Raw genomic sequence first — 27,956 nt, forward strand, 5'->3', positions numbered from 1 at the left:
GCCGCGCCTCCTAGCACGCACATCGGCCCCGTGCACGTCGCCTACACGCGGGGTCGCACGTATGGTGCGTGGTGACGTCGTGGCGGCGCGGGCGCCATCCCGGAAACGCGAGCAAGGCCGCCAGATGTGCAGGTGCTGCTGCCACCGACGCCGGGGCCGAGTTAGGGGTGGGGCTGGGGACGCCGGGGCCGCTGGGGGGCCGGGTCGGGCGCGGCCCCCGGGCTGTCGCGGGGTGGGACGCGCCGCTGGCCACATCTGGGCACCACTCCTGCGTCCAGGCCTCAGTTTCCCCGACTGCGCAATGTATTCGCCGGTGGCGCTACGGGCCGGTTCCGGATCCGGGGCGCGGGAGCTGGGGCCGCCTGTGTTCAGGCTGTGCAGTGTCACCCGGAACCAGGCATTGCCCTCTTTGGGCCTCAGTTTCCCCGCTTTGCAGGGGCAGGGCGTGAGGGGGTATGCGAGTCCTACCTCACTCGCGGGTTTTGCTGAGCTTAGGCCGCCAAATTAATTTCTGTGTAAATAACTGGGTGTAATCATGGCGCCTCCGCCTTGCCGTGTGACCTTGGGTAACGGAGTCCGCCCCTGTGAGCCTTAGTTGCCCTTGGAGATGATAGTGTTTGCCTCATAGGGATGACTGGGGATTAAATGAAGTGCTGTACAAGTGTTTGCTCTTGTTCTTGGAAGTACCAGGGAGCCCCTTGCTAAAATGCTGGTTCCCAGGCCCCGCCCTAGGACTTCATACTACCCCTGGAGAAACAGCCTGCTCCGAGCCCAGCTCCTTTATCACTGTTGGTTTCAGTCCCCACAGATAGCGCTGTGAGATTCTGATTCTTTGTTATTCTCATTTTCTGGATGAGAAAACATTCAGGGAGGCGAGGGGACTCTCCCAAGATCACACAGCCTCCCTCTCTGCGTGTTTCCCTCATAAATATATTTGGAGCAGGGGGTTATTTCCACCTTGTATGTGGGCCAGACTAGCTGTTAGGGAAGTCTTCCTGAGAAAGGCAGCTGGATGGAGAGTGTGCCTTGAATCCCTCAGCCCTCACATCTGGGAGCCAGAGACGGAAAGAGCCCTACTTTGAAGCAGAACCGTTTTCCACAGGTCCAAATCTTGTGCCTGCCAGAAGAGTCTGCCCTTTGAGCCCAAGTATCCTCTTTATATATGATCACACTTCTTTGGAAATGTGGATACTGTGGGTGTTGGTACCTGGCACATAGTAGGAATTCAGTAAACATGTGGTGATTGGGTGGGGGGAACTTCACCAGGTGTGGTAGTTTATTTCCAGAAGGCACGTAGGGGCTGCAAATGACTTTTGGCCTCCATGCTTTTTGGGGAGAAAAATATTAGCTGCCATTTGTAAATGAGGCGATTTCTCACACACACACGTACACACGCACACATCCATCCAAATTTCTGTGTTTTTTTCCTGGAAAAATTCAGAAGTCTGGCAGAAGTCAGTTGCTGTAAGAAGCAGCTGTCCTGGCATAGGTGGGCACTGAACATCTGTTCAGATTCACAGCTTTGTGGATCCTGTAGACTGTGGGCATTTGAGTTGTGACTCAGGTATACTGGCTATGTGGCAATGGTCCAGCTCCTCAGTTTCTGAGTCTCAGTTTCCTAATACGTAATTAAGGATAACAGTTCTCAGTGTATGAAGCTTAGTGGTTTGGTAGCATACAGTAAGTGCTCAATAAAGAGGAGGGTGGATCAAGTGGGCTCTGAAAGCCCTTCCTGGTCCTGCATGTGAATCTCAACCAATTGCAACTGGGCCTTTCTATTGGCAGTTAAATATGTGGACCTCAGAGCCAAGCTATGTCAAGATTCCGGGTTTTGCCTGACACTGCGCCCCTCCTACCTCCCGGAGGGTGAGTGCTGAACCTGTGGCCCCCTCCTGCCCTGGCATGGTCCAGGAGGCCCCCACCCACCATGATGGTCATCTGTCTAGCCACAGAGCCATCTAGGTTGCGGGGGCCCACAGCCTGACTGAAATTTTTGGCTTTAATTGGCTAATAAGAGTATTGTCAGAGCTGAGTTTGAAAGCCACCAAGCTAAGTTCTGGTGATCCCTTGCTGTGAGCCAAGTTCTGGGCTGGGCTCTGGAGGCAGAGACATGCTTCTGTTCTCTTGGAGCTGACATTGCTTTGGGAGTTACAGGCAAAAAGGTCAACTGATGGGGCGCCTGGGTGGCTCAGTCAGTTAAGGTTCAACTCTTGGTTTCAGTTCAGGTCATGATCTTGGGGTCATGGGATCGAGCCCGGGGTCAGGCTCTGCACTCAGCAGGGAGTCTGCTGGAGATTCTCTCCCTCTCCCTCTCTCTCCGCCCCTCCCCACCGCTTGTGTGTGTGCACGCACACTCTCTAAGATAAATAAACCTAAAAAAAAAAAAAGGTCAACTGATAACTAAGGTAATTTCAAGAAAGGATGAGCCAATGAAGCAGTAAGACAAAGTGCTAAAAGTGACTGGTGTAGGGGGTAGTCATTGAAGACCTCCTGGGAGAGAAGATAGTGGAGGTGGTGATGATTTGAGAGGGCAGTCATGCATGTGGGGACAGCAGGTGCAAAAGCTCTATGGTGGGATGAGCAAAGTTAGGGGGATGTGGGTGGCGGCTGGTAGATCTGTGCAGGTGGAAGGTGGCCATGGGGACTTGGGCCCATGGAGACTGGGGGCCACAGAGGTGGGTGGGTGCTGGGATTCTGATGTGCTTGGATGCAGTTTACAAATACGCCCTCCCAACACCCCTGAATTCTCAGGATGACAAAGCTGAGGCTCAGGTAGTATGACTGACTTATGGTCATGGGGCCCGGGGTTCCCAGCCCCTCCTTTCTGCCCCACCTACCCCACTGCCTGGTGTAGACTGAAGACTCCCTGCCTGCCTGTTGCAGGCAGCGGAGGAGGAGGAAGAGATGGACCCCCCGGACTCGGCCTCGAGGGTCTTCTGCAGCCGCATCCTGAGCATGGTGAACACAGATGACGTCAACGCTATCATCCTGGCTCAGAAGAACATGTGAGTGGTGGCCAAGGGCTGTGGGCCCCGGGCGTGGGAAGGAATCCACCCGCTGGCCAGCATTCTTGCCCTGCCCGCCCTTACCCTGGGCCCACACTGGTGATAAAATGAAGGAAATGAGCAAATCTGCTGGCTGGCTCCAGAGTAAATTCCTTCCTGGTCTGGAGGCGAGGCCTTGGCACAGGAAGCAGGGCTTTGGGGTGGTTTTGCAGCTGCGGATGGCTTGGCAGGGGCTGCAGCAGCTCCTATCCCAGGGCCTGGGGTGAGGAGTTGGAATAGGAGGAGACTGTAGGAGGGGATTTAAGGAAGCCAGTGAGCTGGTCTCCGTTAGGAGCCTGGTCTCTCAGAGCCTAGGCTGTCTGCAGAGTACCCATGGTCTTTTGGAGGGGCCGTCAACAGCCTTTGCCCTCCTTGGGGCTTGGCACTGTAACCACCACAGCCTCACCCTAATTCCAGCCTGCTCTGTGGGGAAGAAAATCTTACACAATCTTGGGGTGGAAGCCCAGCCTCCTGTGGCTTTATTTTTGTGTATTTAAGACAAAGCTCTTCCTTCCATTTATGACACAGCACAGACCTGAAACCCTTCCATTTCTTATCCTGTGATGGGGGTGCTGGGTTTATCTGGGTCAGATTTAGGCCTGGCCTGGTGAACTCCCACAGTGAGGGGAGACAAAACCAGACACAGACCTTCCTGGCCCCATGGTGTCAGGGCTGGTCCAGAGGAATAACCTGGGTCTAGAGAGTCAGGGGATTCAGAGTCTGCTTGAGGGAGGGAGTAAAGGCTACTTGGGTAGGGTTTTGAAGGTTGAATAGGAGTTTGCTAGATGGCCCAAACAGCAGGTAGAGTTCTGCAGTGCAAGGGAACAACACATGCAAAGGTCATGGAACAGGAAGGGGCTTAGCGTGATTAGTTTGTAGGGCATGGCCATCTTGTAGTGCATGGTTTGTAGGGCTGGTGCCTTTTGTCTGCTGCCAGGCTGGACCGGTTTGAGAAGACCAATGAGATGCTGCTGAATTTCAATAACCTGTCGAGTGCCCGCCTGCAGCAAATGAGCGAGCGCTTCCTGCACCACACGAGGACCCTGGTGGAGATGAAGCGGGACCTGGACAGCATCTTCCGCAGGATCAGGTGGGTCCTCAGCCCCTCCAGCTTCTGCCTACCCCTCTGAGCCTCAGGTTCCTCCCCTCTTCAATAAGGACCATCCACTCCGCATAACAGAGCAATGGGGAGATTCAGCTCATTTGTTTTATGAGGCTTCAGCACTCACTTAGCATCTGAGAAGATCCGAACTTTGGGATGAAAAATCTTGAAGTTTCTGAATTTCCGTTTTATTTATCTATCCAAAAATGCAACACAGCACCAGATGCATAATGCAAAAGGCAGGCAAGTGCAGCCCGGGAAAGGCAAGCCTCTGGTCCTCCAGTCCCCAACCCATGAGGAGGCATATGAGATTGCTGGGTTTTGGGGGTCCCTTCTGAGCTGTTTCCTGTGAGGACAGAGAAAAATGGTGCTCAAGTCCCCGAGCATGCAGAACGCTCCATGCGGCACCCAGAGCCTGCATCAGTGCCATGGCTACCGACCATGGCCACGTGCCTGGGCCACAGCGAGCCAGAGTGGCAACTGTCGTTCCCGCTGACAGAGCCACTTCCTTGGCCCTGGGGGGGCAGCCGTACCCACTGGCAGACTCAGGAGCAGAAATCATGAGACAGACCAATTCAATCCTTTATAAAAGCACGTCTTTTCTGGGGCGTCTCATCAGGCTGGTTGCCCAGGCGTGGTGTTGGGGGTGAGCAGGAACCCCAAGCACTGGCACCCTTTGTGTGTATCTGTGTCACCCAGGAAGAAGATAGTTGCTTCTGCCCCGTTGCCCTGGGGGCGGGGACCCAGCAGTGGTGGTACTTCTGGGGGTACTGATTGGCCATAGTCAAGGATGAGACTCCACCCCAAAGACCCCTTTATCATTCCTTGTAAACATGACTTCATGACTTTGGGGAAAAAAAGGAAAAACACCTGCATAAAAATGAAGCAGGCCTTTCTCTGTGAACATCAGTTTAACGTGTGCAAGTACTCAGTGTCTGGTGTATGGCTAGCCACTCCTGGCTCCCACACAGACACTCTCATCCTGCCAATGGGGGACAGGCTGGGACAAGTCACCCAGAGGAGTGACTGCTGAGGAGGTGGTGAGGAAGCTTCCTAGAAGGTTATCTGGGCAGAGGAGGGTTAGACCTAAGAAGGGCATGGCAGGTCGAAGGCCCAGCCAGACTCAGCACTGAGGACACACACAAGCTCTGTGAGAGCTGGGTGGCTGCCATCTGCCCTAGGAGTGAGAGGCCTGCCGGGCTGAGCACATGGGACACCCTCCAGCCCGGGAGCAGAGAGTGACAAGCAGTATGTGTGTGCGGGGAATTCCCATCCCCCACCCACTTGGAGCTGGCAGCAAGGGTTCCTGGCGTGCACTGGGCTCAGCCTGTCTGCTTGGCAGGTTCAGCCCTGTATGCCTTCCCTTCCCCTGCAGGACGCTGAAAGGGAAGCTGGCCAGGCAGCACCCGGAGGCCTTCAGCCGTAAGTGTCACCCAGGGCTCCTGTGCCCCACATCTGGCCTCTGCACCCGCGGACGTCAGTACCCTCACCCCAGGGCTGGGTGACCCTGAGCCAGGCCCTGGTGGGCAGTAGATCTAGAGAGATCTGGTGCAGGGAGCAGGGCGGGAGTGCTTGGCTTGTCTTGGCAACCTGTAGAGCAAGTGCTGGGACCAGGATCCCCTCCCTGGGGGGAGGTTACACAGGGGAATGTGGGTAAGAACGATGACAGTCCTTGCCCAAGTGGATGTAACATAGCCCTATGAGCCAGGCTCTACCTATAACCACCCATGAAGTGGGGGCTGTGAGTATCCCATTTCATATAGGGGGAAACTGTAGCCCAAAGGAGCAGTGACTTCTCAGAGGAAGTGCAGCATCCCCCATGCTGAGCCTCAGTTTGCCCCCTCTGCCAAATGGGCCAACATCTCCCCAGCCCAAGGCTGCTAACAACCATAGGCACAAAGGCAATGCTGTCGGGGCGCTTGGCCAACTCAGTCAGTACAGCATGTAACTCTTGATCTTGGGACTGTGAATTCAAGCCCCACGTTGGGTATAGAGCTTACTTTAAAAAAAAAAACAAAAAAAAGGCAATGCTGTCATCAGGTCTGGTCTATAGAGCAGAATGCTGAGGCAAGGGTGGTGAGAGGCCTGGCCCCAGCAACACAGTTAAGAGGGGAGAGCCAGGCTCAGCCTCACCCCAAGGGCCCAGGTTGGCTTGACCCCAGCAAAGCCAGGTCCTGGCTGTACCTTGAAGGAAAACCTCTCACCTTCCTGGGCTCAGTTTCCTCCTTTGTAAAATGGGCCACATTATGCCCTGTGGGGTGGCAGGGGAGCGGTCAGGGGTCATAGGCCCAGGTACTCTCTCATCACAATGCCCCCCATGGTGACTAAGCCAACTCCTGGCTTCCATCCCCCAGACATCCCAGAGGCATCCCTCCTGGAGGACGAGGATGAAGACCCCATCCCACCCAGCACCACAACCACCATTGCCACCTCGGAACAGAGCACGGGCTCTTGTGACACCAGCCCTGACACCGTCTCACCCTCCCTCAGCCCCGGCTTCGAGGACCTCTCCCATGTCGGGTCCAGCTCCCCTGCCATCAATGGCCGAAGCCAGACAGATGATGAGGAGACACCGGGCGAGTAACAGTACTCCCTGGTGCCCCGAGGGGTCTCAGGGCAGTGGCACTCCCCCGGTGTCTGAGGTGGCAGCAGGTAACCCTGCCTGGAGATCAGTAGCTTTGCCACCCTGTTCTGTCACCCAGGGCTCCCTGGGGTACCTGGTTCCCTCTGGGGGTGTGGAATTCCTAGGGGGTCTGTCATTCCTACTTCTTCCTCATTGAGAACATCTGTCTTCTGCAGACCCCTCTGCCAGGCCAGGGGATGACCAGCTCAGCTGGAGTTGTTGGGCTGGGTGTAAGGGAGCTTTTCCAGAGCCAAGCTTGAGGTCTGCTAAAGGCTCCCAGAGACCAGAGCCAGATTGCCCCTGCCCCAGTGCCCCGGTAGAGACCTCCTCAAAGAGGACCAGCACTGTCTGAGTTCATCCCAGCCCATCCCTGCACCTACCAATTCTGGTCTCCCTGTCCCTTCTTCCAACAAAAGTATTGAATACTGTCTCCAATAGGTATCTCAAGGAGGTTTCTGAGACAATTGTAGAAGGCTCAAGCTGCAAGCCTGATAAGGCCTGTGTTTCTCTGACCAGAGGTGTGAACCTTGAAGGCCCAGCAGGCCTCTCCCAGGGCCTCCATGGAGCAAGCTGAGCCACCTTGGAAAACAGAGTTAAGCGGAATATTTTTGTACCCGATGTTTACAGATGCTATTGGGAAGTTATCAATAAAAAGACTCTGTTACTAAAAAGGGAAGGGTGTGCTTAGCAGTGGCTTCCTTCCATCCTTGGGCCCATTAGGCCATAAGGGGAACAACTGCAGGATGTGAGACAGGAGGGGTATGGACGGCCAGGCACCACTGAGCTAGAAAGAGATGTGGCTGCTCTTCGCGGAAGTCTCCAGTGGTAGCAACCATAATAACCCAAGTTCCTATCACCACCTGTGTACTCACACATGCTGTTCCCACAGCTCACAACACTGTTCCCTAACCTCTATGAGTAACTTCATCTCCAGATCGGCCTCAGGATGGACTCCCCAGGGAGCCAGGCTGGGTCCCGTTCCTCAGTAGACACTGTGTAGAGTTCCCTCATCTTCTAAGCACTTAGAAATTGTTATTAAAGGCATCTTCCTAGACCCAAGAGTGTGTGCTTTTGCCTGTCAATTGGGGGCGCTGGTGAGCGTTCAAGGACATAAAGAGCTACACTGCCAAACCCATAGGTAACTTCTCAGTCCTCACCCTTACCGCTCCCGGCACTTTTTAGCCATCCACAAGACTCCTTAGTCTTAACAAAAGCCCTCCCTGGCCCAAAACACCCTGGGTCGCACCCCATTTTCTTGAGTGAATGCGCCAGCTCCACCTGCCCTCACTGCCCTGGTAAGCGCCGCCTTGAAATTCATCCACGCATATAGTCCAGAAAGTTTTCAAATAACTGACTCCTGGTGTTAGGTGGCTCCCGAGGGCCTCGCACGTCCAGCCCCTGCGCCGCTTCCTACCTTCCCTGTCCTGCCCCTGAGTCCTGGACCCAGTGACCCCCTGCTTCATTCCTTTGCTTTAGCACAAATGGTCTCATCTCTAGTCAGCAAGCATTCCCCGAGAGGCTGCTACGTGCCATCAGTTTTTGGCCAACCCACAGACAACACGTGGAAACACCTGGAAAGGTGAAGCCGTCCCCTCACGTGACCTGGAGGACGCTGCCCGAGCCCGGAAGAGGGCTGGCGCCGCTCGCCCACAGGCGCCGCGGCTTCGTTTGCCAGCACCCAACATGGCAGCAGGGCGGGGCCGGGGGTGGGGTAAAACGCGCGGCGCGAATTGTGACGCAAGCGCGCAGCGTGCTCGGTGCGCAGGCGCTCTCGGCGGCACCTCGGCGGTTTCCGGTTCCGCCGCCCTCTTTTTCTTCAACGAGGTGGTCGAGTGGTTTGGTGGCGGCGGCCTTGCGGATTCGCGCCAGGTCGGGGTCGGGCGGGAGGCTGTGGGAGGCCGCGGGCGTCCGGGTAGTGGAGGAGGCGGTCCGAAATCGGTCCGCGCGGGCCAGGTTCCGCAGGGCGGCCGGGTCGGCTGAGTTGGGCGCGTGGGGCCGGTTTCCGAGCCCGGACTGGGTCCCGGGATGCGAACCGGACTTTGGGAGAGGGTCTTGTGTGCCCTGCCAGCCCAAGCTATCCCATGAGGCCTGGGGGCGTGGGTGGTCTTGCTGGGCAAACCCCTTAATGGAGGAGGGGTATGAAGCGTATAGCTTTTTTCCGTGCCATGTAGTGCACTAGTCGTCTTAGAATTATTAAGTTCTTCTCTCCCTACAAGGTTATTTTCTACTTGCCTTCTTTAATATATCCGTAAGGAGAGAGTAGTAGCGTCCACCTTCTAGGGGTTTTTTTTGGGGGGGGGACGATGGAATTATGTGTAAACAAGTATCTGGCACGTGGTTGGCAGATACTGTTTATGGGTTGGAGCAAAGGCAGGAAGCGTGGTCTGGCGAGTTTGGGTATAAACTGGGAAGGAAGCCAGGGTGTTGGCTGTCTGAGCTTGGAGTTGGAGATAACTGCAAGGGAGGAAAATGTGTTGGAGGGGTGGCTACTAAAATGGGATTCCCACTCAGGTTGCAGGAAGGGTCGCTTGTGGAGCAAATGTGGCTTACAGAGGGGTAGGGGAGGGAGGATAGGATCTCCAGACCACACTCAGAGAAAATGTGTCTGGCAAAATAATACCCCAGCCGTGTACTTCTCATTCCATCATCAAAGTTAATCTCATTTGCTGGGCCCAAGGAGCATTAACCACAGTCCTTGTTCCCGTGAAGCACACTTTGCTGCAGGGGCCCCTGGGTAAGGTGGAGAAAGCATGATCCTTGATTATAGGACAAGTCTGGGCTGCAGGCTTAGAGGGGTGGAAGGAAACAGACACTGGGATGGGCCTGTAGTTGTGGTTGATGCTGGCACAGGGCTGGCGGGGCCAAGGCTTGCCAGCCCCTGAGCTCAAGCTGCTCAGACAGCAGTTCTCACCCTTCCATTCCTACTCCCTACCCTCCAGCAGACGCAGAGATGCAGATCTTTGTGAAGACCCTGACGGGCAAGACCATCACCCTCGAGGTCGAGCCCAGTGACACTATTGAGAATGTCAAAGCCAAAATCCAAGACAAGGAGGGTGAGTTGGGCTGAATCCAGAGGCTATCCCGCAGGAGTCCCCAGCCCAGAGGAGCCACTGTCACGTGCAAGATGGGTGCTGGGCTTGTATAGACCTCAGCCTTGGCCGGTACTTCCTTGTGTGATTTTGGGAAAGCAGCTTGTTCTCTCTACCTTAGTTTCCCTTTTGACAGATTGGGGGTAATGCCAGAGCATCCTTACGGGGAGAGGAGAAGCTGCCAGTAATATGTTTGCCAGAGCCTCAGTAACTGAGTTTTCTTCTCTCCAGGCATCCCGCCTGACCAGCAGCGTCTGATTTTTGCGGGCAAACAGCTGGAAGATGGTCGTACTCTGTCAGACTATAATATCCAGAAAGGTACTGGGGGTAGGGTGGCTGGACAGGGCCCCATGAGGTCTAGGACCAAGGATCAAGCTTTGATGGCCTCATTGGCAATGGGGGGTGGGGCTGTCTTAAGGTGAGGATCAGATGGGGCTGATGAGTTTTACTTTTATGAAGTAATGTTTTTATTGGGGGGAAGGATCTTACGGTCTCAACTTAGGTTTCCAAGTGGCAGTGGTTTCTCATGTTCTTGCTTACTTGCTTACCTTTTTTTTTTTTAAGACTTTTTTTTTTTTAAGATTTTATTTATTTTGACAGAAACAGCGAGAGAGGGAACATAAGCAGGGGAGGTGGGAGAGGGAGAAGCAGGCTTCTAGCGGAGCAGGGAGCCTGATGCAGGGCTCAATCCCAGGACCCTGGGATCATGACCTGAGCCGAAGGCAGATGCTAAACGACTGAGCCACCCAGGTGCCCCTTTTAAAACTATTTTGTTTAAAAATCCGCTAAAACCAGGGTATCTGGCTGGCTCATTCAGTAAAGCATGGGACTCTTGATCTCAGGGTTGTGAGTTCAAGCCCCTTGTCGGGTCTAGATATTACTTAAAAATAAAATCTTAGGGATGCCTGGGTGGCTCAGTCAGTTAAGCATCTGCTTTCAGCCTAGATCATGATCCCAGGGTCCTGGGATTGAGTCCCACATCAGGCTCTTTTCTCAGTTGGGAACCTGCTTCTCCCTCCGCCTGCCATTCCCCCTGCTTGTGCACTTTTTGTCTCATCTCTCTCTGACAAATAAAATCTTTAAAATGATAAAATCTTTAAAAAAAAAAAAAGGTGATAAGAGAAATTGTATCACTACTGTAAAGAAAATTGGTGCCACATTTTTCCCCCCAAAGAGTTTATTTTGGGGCACCTGGGTGGCTCAGTGGGTTAAGTGACCGACTCTTGATTTCAGCTGGGGTCATGAGCTCAGTGTCCTAGGATCCAGCCCCAGATCTGGCTCAGCGGGGAATCTGCTTGGGATTCTTTCTGCCCTTTCCCCTGCTCGTGCTCTATCTCTCTAAAATAAATAAATTTTTTTTTTAAAGATTTTATTTATTTATTTGACAGAGAGAGAACACAGGCAGGGGGAGGGGCAGAGGGAGAAGCAGGCTCCCCACTGAGCAAGAAGTCTGATACGGGGCTCAATCCCAGGACCCTGGGATCATGACCTGAGCTGAAGGCAGACACTTAACGACTGAGCCACCCAAGCGCCCCAAATAAATAAAATTTTTTAAAAAGAAAGATTTTGGGAACTTCTGGGTGGCTCAGTCAGTTAAGCATCTGCCTTCGGCTCAGGTCATGATCTCGGGGTTGGGATCAAGCCCTCCATCAGGCTCCTTGCTTGGTGGGAAATCTGCTTCTCCCTCTGCCTGCTGCTCCCCCTGCTTGTGCTCGCTCTTTCTCTGACAAATAAAATCTTCTAAAAAATAAGTAAATAAAAATAAAAAATTTTATTATCAGGAGTCATATGCTCTACTGACTAAGCCAGCCAGGCACCCCCTTGATGTCACTTTTTGTAGCAACTAGATTTAATTGTTTTGCTCAGCAAGGGGAAAGATCATCTTTGCACCACTTAGAAATTGCCTTGTCTGTTAGGAAACGGTGATGCACACTATAGTTGGCATATATTAGCCTCAGACTCCCCAAGGGCTAGTGGGAAGTGAGATGGAGGTTCTGTGGGGTGGTCTGAGCCGGTGTGGCCATCTATGTGTAGAATACCCCATCACATGTGAGGAGCTTTGGTCTGGAGGACCCTACTCTGCACCTGAGGTGCTGGGGCTAGGCTCAGTCACTGTCTCTCTTTAACCCTCTTGTAGAGTCCACCCTGCACTTGGTGCTTCGCCTCCGGGGTGGCATCATTGAGCCTTCCCTCCGCCAGCTGGCCCAGAAATACAACTGTGACAAGATGATCTGCCGCAAGTGTGTACTCTCAGAGGGCTGGGTGGCAGTCCTGGTGGGGAGGGCTCGGGGTTGGGGTGTGCCCTCACCGGTCTCTCGTCTTTGTGCAGGTGTTACGCTCGCCTGCACCCCCGTGCTGTCAACTGCCGCAAGAAGAAGTGCGGCCACACCAACAACCTGCGCCCCAAAAAGAAGGTCAAATAAGGCCCCTCCACCGGCTCTTCCTTTGTCCACAGGGCAGCTTCCTGCCCGAGCCCCAAGGGCCTGGGGCCTCAATAAAGTTTCCCTTTCATTGACTGGAGCAGTAACTGGTGTCTGCGTGGCTGGTCTGTCCAACGAGGAGCTGTTTGAGTTGTGGGCCTCTCCCTTAGGGACTCCCTCTCACTTGAGTCTGCCTAACCCTTGAACGTCCTGTGTCCTTTGAGTTCTGGTCATCTCGTCTATAAAATGTGCTGTGGTCTCGGCCCTCTGCTCCATAGCCTAGTGAACCTGCACATCTGGATTTTGTCAACTATAAATGGGAATAAAGAACCCCCACCCCAGCCCAGGCTCTTGTGGGCCTGCAGATCAGCTATGTCACTGGTTGGGCCCTCCTTAGGCACTTTGATGACTTTCATGCCCTGAAGGTGTCAAGGTGTGGGTGGGGAGACAAACACCCCACCTAGTGTAAAACCTCTGTCCTCTGCTGAACATGAGCAGCACCTGGGCCCCACCTGAGACCTATGACCTCAAATCTTGGAGGGGTGGGTGAGCCTTGGTGCTTATAAAACTTGTGCCGATGCTCTTGAGAATCAGGTGAGCTTTGTAGTGCCCTGGACTGGCCCTGGTAAGGCCATCCTTTTGTCTCGGGGTGATTTGGACTTGGTGTCAGATGACAGGCCAGGACAGTGATCCTGTAGTACTGCTGAGACCTGGGGTGCCAGCTAAAGGCTGGTGTCTGATTTTCCATGGGTCTCCTCCCTGTCAACTCCCCCCTGCTCCCTAGGGCTAGGCTACCAACATCTTTCTGATCTTTCCTGCGTTTATCCCTGGAGAAAGAAGCTTCCCAAAGCTCCAACTACATAGTGTATTCCCCTGCAGAAAGCTCCCAGGCCTGCCTTGCACTTAAAATGAGGCCTTGTTGGCCTTGTGCCTACCCCAGACTCTGAGGGCCTTTGCACAGGCCCTCTTCAGGTCATTTCTGAGGAGTGCATGTAGTACCTGCCACGTTTGTTAAAACAGCTAGATTCCAGCCTTTTGGGCTCTCCGGTATTGAACCTCTGTTCAAATCCTCATGTCACAGCCATGTTACCTTGGACGACAAAATATAAGCTCTCGGGTTCTATTTTCTTTATTGGAGTGGGGACAGGATGTGAGGTTGAAATGAAGTCAATGTTGGGATAAATGTATACAAACCGAGGGTCGGCCTTGCTGTATACGAAGCCTTACAATCGTGGACAAACACGATAGAAAGCAAGCGCTCACGCTCGACAGGAACAAGCAGGAGGGTGGGTGAAGCAGGTCAGGCCTAAGACTCCCGTCTTTGCTCCGGATCTTCAGGTTTCCGTTTTAGCTGGCCACAGGCTGAGGTCGGAAAACCTCCGGGCCTGCAGGGGGCGCCTGGCGCAGCGGAGCACGGTAGTCCTGGGCGGGGCCGGGGCTGCGCAGTCATGATCACTGCCGAGGCCGCGGCGGACTCCGCCGTCCCCTCGGTGCCCGGTACTGCGGTGGCTACCGTTGTCCCGGAGCGCGAGGAGCCAGCGTGGCCCTGGGTGAGCCCGGGCTCGAGCAGGAACAGGCGCGGGGTGGGCGGTGCAGGCTTGGGGGCGCCGGCTTCATGCCCCAGCCATGCCCCCCGCTCCGTAGAAAGATGCCCCGATCCGGGCGCTGGTGCAGCGCATCCACCAGTTGCAGGCTGAGCGCGCGCAGGCCTTCCGCCGGCTGGAGGAGTAAGTGCGGGCGCAGGGGTGGGTAGGGGTCGCCGAGTGCAGCCCCTGCCGGCTCCGGGGATGGGTGTGCCTGGGGGCGGAGCTGGATCCCCGTGCCGCTGCGTTGTCACAGGTGGGGCGGGATTCGCTGGGGGACCAGACCTTTGCTTTCCCCCTCTGGGACCCAGGGTGCGGCCCCACTGCCGGATGGACCACTGCACGTGGCGTCTCGCCCTTCCCCAAGCGCAGGAGTGGGCCCATCTCCGGTTACCCTGCGGGAGTCAGAGAGCGTCCTCCACTCTGGGGTCCAGGGACACTTCCTGGGGGCTTTCAGGTGGTCAGTGCGGGTGCAGGGCCCGAGAACCTGAGGGCGTAGCCTCAGGACCCTCACCTGCCGCAGAGGCCACCTCCAGTACCTGCGAAGCGGCCCGCCCTACGACTTCCCGCGCTACCGGAGCACGGTGCACGAGGTGACCCAGGCCTTCGCGGCCGCCTCGCGAGAAGTGCTAGCGGTGGAGGCCGAGCTGGCCGGGCCCAGAGGGCAGCCGCTGCTCGCGAGCCACGTGCGCAGCCTGCAACAGCTGGAGCAGACTCACCTGGCCACGGTGAGGCTCCACCCCCAGCCCCTGCCCCCTACACAGCGCCTGGTCTGTCACGGCCCGTTGTGAGCCTTATGGGGGAGAGGCCAGAATCCGGCCCCCGCCGCAACCCCACCCCCGGCGCCCCAGACCCCACTTCTTCCTTTCCCCCCTCAAAACTCCACTAAGGTTTCACTCGGGATTCTTTGGCCCTGACCCCTCCAGTCCTCCTCCGGGTCGTTCAAGTTTTGTTTAGTCCCAGGACAGGCCCACTTCATCTCAGCCCCTCCCCCAGCCCCAGCGCTCTGCCGGGATGCCCAGGGCCCGCCCCCAACTCCGCTCCTACCCCTTTGGCTGTTCCCATTGCCTCAGGTCTGGCCCTCAGCTCCCTGCAATTTGGAGTGTGAATTTCCACGGCACGCCCCCTCTTGAGTAACGCTCTATCCCAGCCTAGGTTCTGGGCCTGCTCCTCCTCTAGGGTGCCAAGGCCCCGCCTACTCTGCCCCTACAGCCAATCCTGGCCGACACACTATACTCCCAGACCCAGCCCACCTGAAGCCATGCCTACATCACCCTCCAAACTGGGATTTCCAGGCCACGCTGCTTTAGGAGACCCCAATCCCAGTCTAGGTGTTTGGCTTACTTCCACCCTGGGATTATAACGCCCTGCCACATCCTTGAGACTATGAGGCCCTGCCTGCTCCAACCGTGTCACCAATTCCTGGCTGAGCCTTCTCCACTCTTCCCCTACCGTGCCTTCCTGCGACCACACCCACGTGGCACCACCCACTCACTCTGGGGCCTGCCCACCCGGTCCTCCTCAGGAGCCCCTTTAAACTGAATCCCAGACTCCTCCTGTGCGAAGCACCACCCCTTGAGACCCTGGGTCATCGCTGCCTTTCTGGGTGCTTCGGCGTCTCCCTCCCTGATCAGTGTGGGAGGGCAGGGGAGGGCCTCTGCCAGCTGTGATGGCTTCCCTGTTGCCCTTACCAGGTGGCCCTGCTGCAGCTGATGGGGGCACCAGAGCTGTCTGGGCAGGAGAACACTCTGGAGATGCACCAGCTGAAGATGAAGTGAGCACTCCTTCCCAGGGGGCTGGTGGTGGTAGATTTGCACGTGCACCTTCAGGCACCCATCCCTAGCCAGCTGTGCCCCAGGGCTGGCACGCGGGCACGGTCATGCTGGGTTGACCCTCCGGACCTGCACACAACCCTCAGGGCATGCACACTGGAGTCCTGACCTGGTGGCTCCCAGACATACAGCACACATTGCCCCCAAGGGCACGCGCCTTGCAATTTCACACAAGACTCGCCGTGCATTTCCGGGACACAGTTGGGCACCTCACACATGCCAGTCCCGCTCACATGGCTGGACTTTGAGCTTGGACGTGGTTGCCAGGCCCACCAGACACAGGCCTGCACATTCCTGCCTCCGGCCCCCCTCCAGCACACACGAGTGCACTCCCACTGGCTCTCTGCTCTGTGACACAGCACAGTCTTCGGATGGCACCCACCCAAGGTGGCTTTTTCTCTCTGCCCACCCTCACCCACAGACCACCCCTCCTTCCCTGGCATCCAAATGGTCCTCTTGGCCACTGGAACTTTGGTGGTAGGCAGGAGGGCCCGGGGCTTGCCACAGCCCCCTAGGAGCTGCGCAGTGGCGGCTAATTCTCCCCATCTGGGTTTTATTTATAGTCCCGATCCGCTCTTGTAGGGTAATTAAAACCATGGAAGCAATCAGCGAGGTTCTTCAGGACCTTAAGTTTGATGCAGAATCTGCCGACTGATGGTGGCTCCCCAGGTACACGCCAAGGGACACAGGAAATGGCGTGAATGGCACCCAGCCCACCCCTGGACTGTCAGCTGGCTGGGGCACGCTCCACCAGGTTGCTGACTGCCCTTGAGTTTGCTGTGACTCCCACAATAAAGGACCCTTCATTTGCAGCTGCTTCACTGTCTCTGTGTCCTGGGGTGCTGGGATGGGTGTCCCTGGGGAGGAGGCCCCACAAGGCCAGGGATGGCAGGTGCAAGACCCCCCCCCCACCGCCGCCGCTCCCAGTAGACCTGGCCTTTTGAATCACACCCTGCACTGAGTTTAAACCCAGATATTTCGCCTCCTGGAGAGTCTGAAATTCTGGGATGCAAAGATTCCAATCCCATAGGGTCATTAGGATTCCTCAGGCTTTCCCTAAGCCCCACAGCCCCTACCCTGGGCCAATCCAGCCCCAAATACCTTCACAATCAGGGCACCTAAATAGCTTGTTTATTTAAAAAGACTCTTTGTAGGGGTCCTGGATGGGGCGGGGGGGAGCAATGACCCCTCTTCACCCCCAGCCCTGGCAGGGGTTCTGGGCAGCTTAGCCAACCCTCACACACACCCCACTGGAGTTGCACCCAAGAGTGGCCTCACGTGGAGGCCAAAGATGTTGTTACCCTCAGAATACCCACCCCAGCTCCTGCCGAGGGTGCTTGGGTGCCCTGAGGTGAGGGTACAGAGTTAGCCCCCAGTCTGGGTGCGGCCCCCGTGTCTCCACGCAGCAGGGAGGGTGGCCCCAGTCCCTAGAGCTTATCTGGCAGGACCTGCAGGCAGAGGGGAAGCCAAGCTAAGCAGGGAGCCTAGGAGGGGCCAGTACCACAGAGCAATTGAGGAAGCCCCACTTCAGGTCCCGGTCCTGCCACTTTCAGCTTGGGGACCTTGGGTAGGGTACTGCCCCCTCTCAGGGCCTTGGTTTTCCCCTTTGAGAAGAATATCTGTTTGTTCCAAGGGGTGTCCTGTGGGTAAAGCTCTTGGCACAGGGTGAGCATGCAGTAGGTGCTCATACATGCTAACTGGGGTGAGTATGTTCATTCCTGAGGATTATGTTCCACTTTGGACATTTGCGGGGGTCAGATGCTTTTACTAGGCTGAAGGCCACAGGACCAGGTAATCACTGGGTGTTAGGTAAATGCTGATAAATAGGAGATAGAGGAAGGGATTCCATCTCAACAACTCTAAGGCTGAGGGTGGGGGACCCACGGCCTTTGGCCACGAGGAGGGGCCCTTGTCTCCCTCCCTGCCCACCCACCCAGCTGGGGTGGGCTTCCCTTACCTCTCGTCGTGCCCCGTCTGCCCGAGGGCAGGATCCCCTCGTCCTGTGCTTGGAAGGAAGGAGGCAGTGTCTGGGGGCTGCGGACCTCTCCCCCCCCCCCCCCCCGCGGCAGCCCGATTCCCTCTCTGCCCCCACCACTCCATCCCTCGCCCACCGGTCCCTCCTTCCTACCTGGTTGCGGGTCTTGTGTGTCTTCTGCATCCAGGCTCGCCACTGGTCGTAGAGGCGGAAGCTCAGGTTCGAGCAGTACGCGTGCTTCTTGAGCCAGCCCAGGAACTGCTTGAGCTCGCGCCGCACCGGCCCCGAGCTCGGCTCGCCGCCCCGCGGCTCGCACGCCCCGCCGCCCGGGCCCGGGCGCTCTGATGGGGGAAGCGGCAGCGTCACGGCGCGCCCGGCAGAGGGCGCGCGAGGGCAGGAGAGGGAGGTTCCGCGGCTCGGCGGGACCCTGTTCCCCTTGGGCACCTCCCTCCCGGTGTCTCGGGATCGGGTCCTCTCCACCGCCCAGCACAGCGGCCCAGCTGAGCCCGGGAGGAGGTGGGAGGCATGGGAAGGAGGGGGCTCCTCCCCCACGTCTCCTGCAGGAACCTGATTCCCGTGGCCTGAGCCAGGTGTGAGTGAAAGGGAGGGGAAGGAGAGGAGTCAGGGCCAGAGGGATGAGACCCAGACCCAGAGCAAGGGACGGAGAAAGGGCAAGAGAGACACTAGTGAGGGAGAGCTGGAGAGAGAGAGAGAGGCAGAGATGGAAAGATGGAGACAAGGCGAGACAGGGAGATGGGAGGGCCAAAACAATGGGGGACAGCCAAGGAGATGCAGAGGGATAGAAAAGGGCGAGATCAAGAGAGGGCTGCGGCAGGCAGAGACAGAGACCATGGGCGTGTAGGGACACAGAAACCAAAAAAGGCAAAAATGCAGAGAGGTACAGGGGAAGAGAATGACAGAGGGATGAAGGGAGACAGAGGAGACCCGGAGGGGGGGCGGCGGGGAGGCAGTCCCCAGGACAGGCCTGAGAGCGGGAGCCAGTGGGATGGGGAGTGGGCTGGAAGGGCCAGGTGGGAGGCCAGCCTGTCGGTCCAGCTGCCGGCCGCAGCCAGCCCCTAGCAGGCCGGCAGATAAGGACATCGGCCTCACGTCATAAATAACGCCGGGAACCCGCTGACAGGCCCTGGCACGGCCACGGCCCCCACCGCCCCTGCTGGCCTCCCCCGGCCTCCCCAGCCTCTCCAGCGGACGCAGCCGCCTGCTGGCTCCCGTGCAAGAATCGCAGGTGCTGGGCACGAGCAGGGGCCAAGGCGCAGGCCCCTCCCGGCCGTCGTAGATCCCGCCCACCCCAAGAACCTGGAGGGGCCCAGGATGGGGGCTGGGGAACTGGCTGGAGCCTGGCTCTGTCCCTCCCTAGGTTTGGGACCCCCCCCCGGGCCTCAGTTTCCCCATCATCCCAGGAGCATGGGCCTGGACTTTCCAGGAAACTGAGTTCAGATCCCTGTGTGACCTTGGGGGCTGGCTGAACATCCTAGGGCCTCAGTGTCCTCACCTGAGAAAAGGGATTTCCTTGCGGGGGCGGGGGGGGGATCATGGGGGAGCAAGAGATGGGAGCGTTAGTCACTACTACCTGCAAACACTTAGACGGCGCCCACTATAAGCACACTTTCTTTCCTGGGTTATCTCATCTAACCCTAACAATAGCCTGAGATGGGTAGGATTATTGTGCCCACTTTCCAGATGGAAAAGCTGAGGTCAGACATTTCAATTTACATATTTCATAACATTTCACAAAGGAGAGAATGGAGGATCATGGGCTTAGAGAAACCCCAGAGGGCAAGGGAAGTCAGATCCAGGCTCCTGATTGTCCCCACCCCCCACCTTGATCAGAAAGGGAACCCAAGGCCCATCAGAGGGAGAGTTGGCAGCTGATCAGCCTCAGAAGCAGAGGTCTCAAACTCACTTGTCTTTAGGGGCTCAGGAGGGGGCACAGGTGGGCAAAATGTGCCAGGTGGGGTGGGGCAACTGGAGAGTGAGGCCTCTGAATGATGGGGCCTGATAGGGGCTGTGGACATACTCTGGCTGTGTCCTGTTACATTTTCTTGCTTAAAGATTCTATTTTTAGAGGTGCCTGAGTGGCTCAGTCGGTTAAGCATCTGCCTTCGGCTTAGGTCATGATCCCAGGGCCCTGGGATCGAGCCCCACATCAGGCTCCCTGCTCAGTGGGGAGTCTGCTTCTCCCTTTCCCCCTGCCCCCCCCACTCGTGCTCTCTCTCTCTCCCTCGCTCTCTCTCAAATAAATAAAATCTTTAAAAAAAAAAGATTTCATTTTTAAGTAATCTCTACACACAACGTGGGGCTCGAACTCACAACCCCGAGATCAAGAGTCGCATGCTCTTCCGACCGAGCCAGCTAGGCGCCCCAACATTTTCTAGACAATCTTTCTAGGAAACCTAGGATATTTGTGTGAAAAACTTTGTTTTTAAATGTCCGCAAGTAGGTCAAACTTTTTTTTTTTTCAAATGACAGGTCAAAGAAAATGGATCCAAGGACCAGATTTGGCCCCAAAGGGCCACCAATTTGAGACCTCTGCTCTCTTGGAGGAAACAAAGAAACAAAGGCTTTGGCTGCTTTGGGACTGGTCTCCTGACCACCCAGCCCTGCTGGGGTGCTCACCACTGCGAGGGGTGGAGGCGGCCGTGGGGTGGCTCCACTCGCTCCAAATCCCTGCCTTCTTGGAGCCATAGATGCCAAAAGGATTGCAACGCACTTGCACGAAGTAGACTGTGCCTGGCTTCAGGCCGGCCAGGCGGCACGAGGTCTGGTTGCTGACATCGTCCACCACCTGGTGGCAATGGCAGGGTCAGAGACCAGAGGTGGGGGCGGGGAGGCGCAGAGTGGGGTGGGAGCTGAGGGAGAGGGGGGATTGTCAGGCACCTTCCAATCCACGCTGTCCTCCACCCGGTAGCGGATTTGGTACTTGGCTTGGAAGAGGAAGTCCTTGAGGGCCGGTGGGGAAACCCAGCGCACACTCAGCTGGTCCTCCAGGCCCCCAACTCGGCTCACGTGCACGTCGGGTGGGGGGTCGGTGGTCACTGAGAGACGGGGCAGGGCAGGGCTTAATCACTCAGCCTTCCTTGGACCTGGCCGGCCCCCATCTGGATTCAAATCTCAGAGCACATGGCTTGGGTGGCACCTGCCTCTGTTCTGCCCTCTCACCCCTCCCCCCTTCCAGAAGGGTGGATTACATTATTTGGGAAACACTCAGCACCTAGAAGCATTCAATTAATGTTAGCTGTTATCACCATTATTATCTGTGACAGGAGAAACATAATCCTATCTTCAGGGACCGATGGAAAAGCAGACACTGCCTAACTGATGACATTGTTATTATTATGCCCAGGAGGCCAGGGGGCCAACAGGCTGCCAGACCCCTGGGAAGCTCCTCCTGACCCCCCACTGCCCACCTGCACCTCCAGATCCTTCCTACTTTGAAGAGGTTTTCAATAGGACAGCCTTGTTGGTGCAGAAGGAAAACTGAGGCTTAGAACCTGCTCACTGCAGCTTTAGGACTTGAGGAAGCAAAGCAGGAAGTAGACTGGGGTCGGGGGCGGCTACCAGCCTTCTGGGGATCCTTCTGGGAGCCCTGTGGGCAGCATGGAGGTCTGGCCTCTCCCCCTGAGGCCTCAGTAAGGGTCTGAAAGGGTTAAGGCACAGGCCTGCTTGGGGCTGAGAAACACCCTAATTAGATTAGGCCCAATTCTGCTCGCAGATCATCCGTTTCCTGCCTCCCGCCTGCGCACCCCCCCCAGCTCCAGGCTGAGGCTTCCTGGGGCGCCTCCCGACCTGGGCGCCCCCTCCCAGCTCCCCCGGGGCCCCCTCCTGCACACCTGGGCTGCCGAGGGGGAGGCAGCCAGGCCAGGTGTTCTCCACAGAGTGAGGGTATCCTGGCTACTTCAGGGGACTGGGGACCTATGGGTGGATGCCTAGTTCCTCCCGGCCCCAACCAGCAGGATCGGGGCTGGAGCTGCAGCCGAGAGCTGAGCTAGGAGAGGGGGTGCAGGATTCCTCGTGGGCCTAGCAGCTGGGGTGGGGGGCTCACCCACATCCAGGATGTCCAGCGTGAGCACATCAGAGCGGGCCGAGCCCAGTCGGTTGGTGGCCTCTACCCAGATCTCATAGGGCGTAAAGAGAGCCAGGTCCTTGGGGATGTGGCAAGAATGAGGCCCTACCGTGTGGTACTCCTCACATGTGTTATCCTGCCCGTACCACCTGCGGGGCAGGAGGGGGTGTGAGGACACACGAAGGTCCCTTCAGGCCCCCCAGACCTCCCCATGGCAGCCCCAGAGTGCAGACGGGACACCGGGCTTGGAGAGGGTGGGCTTTGCCAAGGCCTCACAGCCAGGCTGGAACACGCGTCACCCAAGGGCCACCACCAACCTCAGCTTGTACTTGAGGGAGTAGTTGGTGTGGAGGAAGGTTTCCCCATGGGCCCCCGGCGTCCAGCGGCATGTCAGGTCCTTCATGTTCTTGGACCAGCAACTGATGTTGAAAGGTTTCTCTGGGGGCACTGGGGAAGGGGGGTGCAGGGGGCTGAGGGTCTGGACCAGCCCTGGATAGGTGGAGAAGTTGCTAGCCACCAGCTGGGCCCCCACCTTGGAGTGGAAGGAGGGTGAACAGAGCGGATGTTGACCTGACAGCCTGCCTGGAGTCTCCTGGGGATAGGGGTGGGGCTTCCAGGCTCTCATTTCCACCCCAGAGGTCCCTACCTCTCCATCTGTGCCAGCATGCCCACTGTCAGTCATGGGCCAGAGGGCCCATGATTCATGCCCCTCTCCAGAGGGAGATGCTACCCCTGCTTATTCTGGGGGCCCACTTACAGCCAACATAGAGGCAGGAACCAGCCAGGATGCTGCCATCACGAGCATGGCACACGAGGTTGTCGCCAGACTGCTGCCTGGATCCGTTGAGGTTGGCCAGGGCGAGGGCCAGGGTGGAGGCGTTGAGCACGCGGGAGAGCTCCGGGGCCAGGCGGCGCCCGTTGAGGGTCCAGTAGAGGCCCTCAGCTGTGGCGCCTGGTGGGTCCCCGTGCACTGAGCACGTGGCCTGCAGGGAGGAGCCGATGAGGAGCGTGGGGTCCTGGGGGCTGATGACAGCCGTGTCTGGGGTCAGAGAGGAGGGCCTGTCAGGCCTGAGATGGAGTCGCCCTGAGCCCCCCACCCCTGACCATGCTAGGACCTCCAGGACTCATGGCAGTCCTGCGAAGGAGTTGTTTCCTATGGTCTCCCTCCCATTTTACAGATAAGGAAACTGAGGTTCAATTAGGCCAAGTGACCAGCCCAAGGTTGGTGGCCAAACCAAGATTCAGCCCCAGGACTGTGTGATTCCACAGCTCAGGTCCTTCCAAGCTGCTTCTTCACTGACTTGCTCAAGGCTCTGGGAGTGGACCCAAAACGCAGGCATAAATGCCCACTCAGATTCAAGTAAATCTTGCTGGGCCCATAGTTCTGACAACTACTACATTCTGCTTTTTTTTATTTATTTCATTTTATTCTTGGCAATTAGGAAAAAAAAAAAGATTTGTACCCCTAGAGCCTCACACATAGTATGTCTTTGGGGGGAAAGACGTTTCTAAAAAGGGGTGCCCTGACTCCTACTAGAATCCTGCTTATTTTGTGGATGAAAAAACTGAGGCTCTGAGAAATCATCTCTAGCCCAAAGTCATTGAATGAGGAAAGGGCACACAGTTTAAACCCCGATTTGTTGGTCTCCAGAGTTCTGCTCTGTGCTGTTGCTGGAACTGAAGGAAGCTGGGGCAAACTCTCGGCCCCCAACCCCATCCAAAGGGACTTGGCATCATTGTTCTTTCTTTCAACTCATTTTTCCTAATCCGCAAAATGGGAACAAGAAAGCTCATGATCCCTAAGGCCATTGTGAAGATTAGATGGAAAGTGACTTCCTTAACAGGATTGTGTGTGAACTGGGTGCTGGGCACGAGGGTCTCAGGGATGCCAAGGGCATCCCCTTCTGGAGGTCAGAACCTAAGAGGAGTCTGTTTTTATCTGAGGAGAAGTCAAGGTCCAGATAAGGGCGAGGGGTTGCACAGTCCAAGACCCTGACACCCCTCTCTGAGCCCCAGTCTCCCCATCTGGGAAGTGTGCATCATGGTATCAACCACATGTTTGAGAGGAGTGAAAATATTGTCTTAAGGACAACGCTGTGGGAGCTTTAAGCCAGGCTGACCGGGGTTCAAATGCTCCCAGCTCACTGCAGAAGCTTGGCCCATTCATTTTATTTCTTTGAGCCTCTGGGAAGGGGCCTCTCCCTCCACCAGGAGCAGTTGTGAGGACTCATTCATTCATTTGTTCATTCATTCATTCATGTATCCATGCATGGAGCACCTATAGTTTGCCAGGAGCTGGGGGCACAATGGTGACCAAGATACTCAAAATTCCTGCCCTTGTGGACCTTGAATCCAAGGGAGCAACAGGAGAAAGAACAAGTAGATATGAGAAAGTGAAGCACATGTTAGTGGTGGCAGCTCAATGGCCCAGGGGGCCTATCTGGGGAGGCATTTGAGTTGAGACCTGAATAAAGTGAAAGAAGTCACCATGGAAATATCTAGGAGAGAGTACCAGGCTGTGGGAACAGCAAGTGCAAAGGTCCTGGGGCAGGAGTGGTAGGGAATGAGGTCTAGGAGGTCAGCAGAGCCAGACCTGCAGGAGGGGTTATTCCAGGGTTCGGCACAGGGGAGGATTTACATTTTAAAAGGATCCCCAGGCAGCTGTAAAAAGGGAGTGGGGGGGGCAGCAGAGGACAGGGGGAGGTAGTCCTGATTCTCTGAGATGGCAGCCAAGGACAGGGTGATCCTGGCCCCTTGGGAGGCACTCTGAATGGCACCGGCTGCCCTGTGCTGGCCCTCACTGCCCCAGATGGGCGAGGTGGGGTGGACGCGGTTCTCCAGGCCGGCCCTGACAATTTTCCGGGGCAAACTTGGCTTGAGGGCCATTTCTTGCTGGAGCCTGGGATCACAGTTGCGTTTGGGGCTTGGCCCAGGGCTCGCCGGAGGTCTCGGCGTCCGTGCGAAGGAGCCGGCTGAGCGGGCCAGAGCCGAGGAGGCGGGGGCGGGCGGGGGCGGCCGGGGGCGGGGGCCAGGGGGCCGCCCCGGAGGTCCCAGGCAGCCAGCCGCCCGCTAATTCGGAATTCCTTCGGCATGAACTCGGGCGTGCCAGCGTCTCTGCCCCGGCCCACCCACCGCTTCCTGCCTGGGCCCCCCCAGCAGGGTGGGAGGCACGGCCGGGCCTGCCTGGACCCCAAGGCCCACTCTCAACCCTTTGGGGGTAGGTCACGCCCCTCCTGCCCCCCACCCACCAGCAGGGTCTAGCCAGGAAGGGGCTCTCTGGGGGGTCTTGGCTGGGGGGCACTGCCCCTCTGCCACACCCGCCTGGCCTGGGCTGGCGTGGACTGCCTGCCAGCAGCTGCAGCTGCCCTCCTGGGGCTGGGCGGGGGACAGGGCGAGAGGGCAAGGCCAGGCGGGCCTGGACAGGCCAGTTCCCCCCCCAACCACGTTCCACCAAAAAAGGTCAGAGGGAGGACTTCTCCTGGGACGTCGGTGCCAATCCCAGCTGGAGCACCTGAGCAACTGGTTTCCCCTTTCCAGTTCTCAGTGTCCTCCTCCATAAAATGGGAGGAAAATAAGTTCTACCTGTTGGGGAGATTAATGAGATGAGATCATGATGTCCAGAGGGCCCAACACATTGCAGCACCTAGGAACTATTAAGATTACAGCCTCTCCCAGCTCTGGGGTCCCAGCAGGCTCCCAACTCCCTTCAGGCCTCCTCAAACAATGGGCCAAGGCGCAGGGCGGGGGTGGGGGTGGGGGGGTGGGGAGGACCTGGATGCACACATTCCAAGCCAGGCGAAGCAGCTGGGAACAGCCCACTAAGGTTGTGGGGGCCCTTGCCTGGTTTGGGGGGACTCTAGAAGGCTCCCCAAAGCAGATCCCTGAGCTAAGCTTTTGGACAGCCACCCCAACCCCCTTGCTCCCTGCCTCCCTGACTTTCACACAGAGCTGGGGCCTTTAAAAGTTTTTTCCTTCTCCCTTCCCAATCTGGAGTCACTGCCGTTATTAAAAAGGAACACCATGTGTTTTAAAAGGGAAAAGTGTGAGATTCTCTGCAAGCAAGGCAGGAGGGTGGCCTCCATCCCGGGGTCCCGACAGGGGTCCCCATCTCCCGTCCCGCTGGTACCTGCACACACTTTACGACCCACCCGCCTGCTGGTCAGGTGCTAAGACACACCGTAAGTAGAAACATATTGCTGAGGTGTGACAATTTTTTTTATTTAATTTCTTCCCCCTTAAAGGAAAAAACACACGCACAACAATCCCTCCAAGCACCACCACCTTTGCCTGCTGCTCTCTGAGCTGGGAAACAAAGCCGGTCACTAAGAGTAGTCTTTACAGGCGCTGCTCACTGTCTAGCAGAGCTGCCAGGGACCCCAGGAGGGCCTGGGGCAGCCCCTCACCTGCCCAGGCACCTTGGGCAGGCTGGGCTTTCACCAACTGCCCCCAGGGGGTGCCCAGACCCTGTCCTTTCTGGAGGTGCACCAAAGGAAGCTTGCAAACAGCTCTGTGCAGTGGGGGATGGCCTGGGGAGCAATGTGTGCTGGCCGGAATGGACCTGAGCGCCTGGATGGGGTGCCTGCCGTGATTGTGAACGTCTAGGGCAGAATGTGCCTGCGTGTATACCCCTGTGTTGCCTCCCCCTGCGGAATGTATGTGACCACGAATGTGTGTGTGTCAGGGATGGAATGTGTGTGTGCGTGCCCCGATGGTGTGCGAATGTGCATCTGGGATGCAGTGTGCGCTCATCTGAGGGCGAGGGTGACGGGCCACAAGCCAGTGTGTCTTTGTGTGTCTCTGGGTGTGTCCCAGAGAGGGTCTGGATGTAGAGACGGTGTCCTGGAGGGGGTGTGCTTCGGGTGGGGGGACAGAGAGTGCCGCAGCCCAGGAGCTCCTGACAGGGCAGGGGTCTCGGCCTGCGGGGCTGTGGGTTCCCGGTGGCCCCCCCCCCCCCGACCAAGCCTGGGCCCGCGGTGCCCGGACTCTCTGGCTCCTTCTCCCTCTCCCTCACCCACTCGCTCACAAAGATTTCTCTCGCTGGAGGCTCTCAGACACGCGCAGCCTGGCCAGGAATGGTTCCGAGCCCGCCGGTGGCTGGGACTCCGCGGACCCCCGCGCGCGGGGTCCCGCCAGGGGAGGGCGGCGGCGCCGGCCCGCGGAGAGGCGCGTCCCCGGGGACCCCGGGCCGCGCGCCAGGCGGCCAGAGCGGCCCCCCTCCCGCCGCCCCGCCTTCCTCGCGGGGCTCATCCCTCCACTCGGGGGGGGGGGGCCGCCCAGGGCCAGCACCCAACGCGCCTACCGCGTGCGCCCCTGCCCGGGAGCGGTGCCCCTCGGTCTCTACCGCTCCGTGTCCGCGGGCGCTGTTGCGTGCACCCGCCGCGTCCCGGAGTTGAGAGAGTCCCAGGCCGCGGCCCCTCCCGACCCCCCGGGTCAGGGCCGGGTATCCCCGGCCGGGCGGCCCAGGTAAGAAGGCCTAGGGCGCGGAAGCCGGACCCTCGGGCGGGGGAACTGCGGCTCCGTGCGCCCCGCAGGTGAGGGCGCCCCGAGGGCCGCGCCGGGGGCGCCTTCCTTTGTTCCCGGGCCGTCCAGGTGGCGCCCGCGCCCCCTCCCCCCGCAGCTGCCCCCGGGGCGCACGCTCTCGGCCCAGACGGGAAGAAGGGAACAGGACGCCGGGTACTCACGGGCTCCTGATCCGGCTCTCGGCGCCCCGAGGACGCAGAGTAGCAGTAGGGGCAGCAGCGGCGGCGGCCGCCGCGCGGATTGGGCGGCGGGGCCCGGGCGGCCGGCGGGCATGGGGCCGGCGCTGCCGGGGGCGCGCGGCAGGAGGCGGCGGGCGGCGGCTGCGGCGGCGCGGGGCGCGGGGCTCGAAGCCGGCGCGGGAGGGCGCGGGCCGGGTAGCCCGCACGTCGCTGGGCGCGGGCGCGGAGGCCGGAGCAAGTCTGAGCAGCCGAATTGACAAGGCGCTAATGCGCCGCTGGCCCCGCCCGGCCCCGCCCCCGGCCCGGCCCGGCCCCGGGGGGGCGGCGGGCCCCGCACCGGCCTCCCCGCCGCCCGCCCGCCCGCCCGCGGGCACCGCGCGCCCCACCCGTCCGGCCTCCGCCCCGCCGCGCACCGCGCGCGCCCTGTCCAGCTGCCCGGAAGCCCCCACTCAGACCCTACCAGCCTGAGAACTCTCTTTCCAACCCCGCCAGCTCCAGGCTCCCC

The 27,956-nt window shown here is 58.0% G+C and overlaps 4 protein-coding genes across 13 annotated transcripts; 3 read left to right on the forward strand and 1 right to left on the reverse strand.

Moving 5' to 3' along the window:
* KXD1 (KxDL motif containing 1) lies at positions 1-7,843 on the forward strand. 6 transcript variants are annotated; one of them, XM_027585714.2, is made up of 7 exons: positions 76-132; positions 1,786-1,866; positions 2,884-3,005; positions 3,982-4,134; positions 5,522-5,568; positions 6,501-6,722; positions 7,208-7,843. In XM_027585714.2, the coding sequence occupies exons 3-7, from the start codon at positions 2,905-2,907 to the stop codon at positions 7,237-7,239; spliced, it is 555 nt and encodes a 184-aa protein (XP_027441515.1). In that variant the 5' UTR covers positions 76-132; positions 1,786-1,866; positions 2,884-2,904; the 3' UTR covers positions 7,240-7,843. The 6 variants fall into 6 exon arrangements, 5 of the variants coding, with proteins under 5 accessions (XP_027441514.1, XP_027441518.1, XP_027441517.1 ...); XR_003518342.2 differs by lacking the exon at positions 1,786-1,866 and having other exon boundaries at positions 1-132; positions 6,501-6,798; XM_027585713.2 differs by lacking the exon at positions 1,786-1,866 and having other exon boundaries at positions 1-132.
* Positions 7,844-8,509: 666 nt separating this feature from the next.
* UBA52 (ubiquitin A-52 residue ribosomal protein fusion product 1) lies at positions 8,510-12,385 on the forward strand. 2 transcript variants are annotated; one of them, XM_027585718.1, is made up of 5 exons: positions 8,510-8,638; positions 9,709-9,822; positions 10,090-10,176; positions 11,996-12,098; positions 12,188-12,385. In XM_027585718.1, the coding sequence occupies exons 2-5, from the start codon at positions 9,720-9,722 to the stop codon at positions 12,279-12,281; spliced, it is 387 nt and encodes a 128-aa protein (XP_027441519.1). In that variant the 5' UTR covers positions 8,510-8,638; positions 9,709-9,719; the 3' UTR covers positions 12,282-12,385. The 2 variants fall into 2 exon arrangements, with proteins under 2 accessions (XP_027441519.1, XP_027441520.1); XM_027585719.1 differs by having other exon boundaries at positions 8,512-8,638; positions 9,712-9,822.
* Positions 12,386-13,415: 1,030 nt separating this feature from the next.
* On the forward strand, positions 13,416-16,505 carry REX1BD (required for excision 1-B domain containing). Of its 2 annotated transcripts, none has more exons than XM_027581710.2 (5): positions 13,416-13,828; positions 13,923-14,005; positions 14,385-14,589; positions 15,556-15,635; positions 16,257-16,505. In XM_027581710.2, the coding sequence occupies exons 1-5, from the start codon at positions 13,727-13,729 to the stop codon at positions 16,273-16,275; spliced, it is 489 nt and encodes a 162-aa protein (XP_027437511.1). In that variant the 5' UTR covers positions 13,416-13,726; the 3' UTR covers positions 16,276-16,505. The 2 variants fall into 2 exon arrangements, with proteins under 2 accessions (XP_027437511.1, XP_027437510.1); XM_027581709.2 differs by having other exon boundaries at positions 13,439-13,828; positions 16,276-16,505.
* On the reverse strand, positions 14,121-27,555 carry CRLF1 (cytokine receptor like factor 1). Of its 3 annotated transcripts, none has more exons than XM_027581708.1 (9): positions 27,434-27,555; positions 22,510-22,791; positions 22,070-22,199; positions 21,732-21,901; positions 20,567-20,724; positions 20,306-20,474; positions 17,822-18,009; positions 17,651-17,693; positions 14,121-14,256 (listed from the first exon to the last, which is right to left on the reverse strand). In XM_027581708.1, exons 1-9 carry the CDS (start codon positions 27,543-27,545, stop codon positions 14,252-14,254), a joined length of 1,257 nt encoding a protein of 418 aa, XP_027437509.1. In that variant the 5' UTR covers positions 27,546-27,555; the 3' UTR covers positions 14,121-14,251. The 3 variants fall into 3 exon arrangements, with proteins under 3 accessions (XP_027437509.1, XP_027437508.1, XP_027437507.1); XM_027581707.1 differs by lacking the exon at positions 14,121-14,256 and adding an exon at positions 16,815-17,141; XM_027581706.1 differs by lacking the exon at positions 14,121-14,256 and adding an exon at positions 16,815-17,141 and having other exon boundaries at positions 17,651-17,698.
* Positions 27,556-27,956: the final 401 nt, after the last annotated feature.

This window comes from Zalophus californianus, chromosome 1 (assembly GCF_009762305.2).
Source record: "Zalophus californianus isolate mZalCal1 chromosome 1, mZalCal1.pri.v2, whole genome shotgun sequence".
Taxonomy (NCBI): Eukaryota; Metazoa; Chordata; class Mammalia; order Carnivora; family Otariidae; genus Zalophus; species Zalophus californianus.

Bases quoted from the DNA above. Each gene is read 5' to 3' on its own strand.
- KXD1 (XM_027585713.2), top strand. From the start codon at position 2,905: ATGGACCCCCCGGACTCGGCCTCGAGGGTCTTCTGCAGCCGCATCCTG. The intron at 3,006-3,981 runs GTGAGTGGTGGC...GTCTGCTGCCAG, and splicing joins ATCCTGGCTCAGAAGAACAT to GCTGGACCGGTTTGAGAAGA. The intron at 5,569-6,500 runs GTAAGTGTCACC...TCCATCCCCCAG, and splicing joins GCACCCGGAGGCCTTCAGCC to ACATCCCAGAGGCATCCCTC.
- UBA52 (XM_027585718.1), top strand. From the start codon at position 9,720: ATGCAGATCTTTGTGAAGACCCTGACGGGCAAGACCATCACCCTCGAG. The intron at 10,177-11,995 runs GTACTGGGGGTA...ACCCTCTTGTAG, and splicing joins AGACTATAATATCCAGAAAG to AGTCCACCCTGCACTTGGTG. The intron at 12,099-12,187 runs GTGTGTACTCTC...GTCTTTGTGCAG, and splicing joins GACAAGATGATCTGCCGCAA to GTGTTACGCTCGCCTGCACC.
- REX1BD (XM_027581709.2), top strand. From the start codon at position 13,727: ATGATCACTGCCGAGGCCGCGGCGGACTCCGCCGTCCCCTCGGTGCCC. The intron at 13,829-13,922 runs GTGAGCCCGGGC...CCCGCTCCGTAG, and splicing joins AGGAGCCAGCGTGGCCCTGG to AAAGATGCCCCGATCCGGGC. The intron at 14,006-14,384 runs GTAAGTGCGGGC...CACCTGCCGCAG, and splicing joins GCCTTCCGCCGGCTGGAGGA to AGGCCACCTCCAGTACCTGC.
- CRLF1 (XM_027581706.1), bottom strand. From the start codon at position 27,545: ATGCCCGCCGGCCGCCCGGGCCCCGCCGCCCAATCCGCGCGGCGGCCG. The intron at 21,902-22,069 runs GTTGGTGGTGGC...CCTGCCCCGCAG, and splicing joins TCCCTCAAGTACAAGCTGAG to GTGGTACGGGCAGGATAACA. The intron at 20,725-21,731 runs GTGAGCCCCCCA...CCCGTCTCTCAG, and splicing joins GCTGGACATCCTGGATGTGG to TGACCACCGACCCCCCACCC.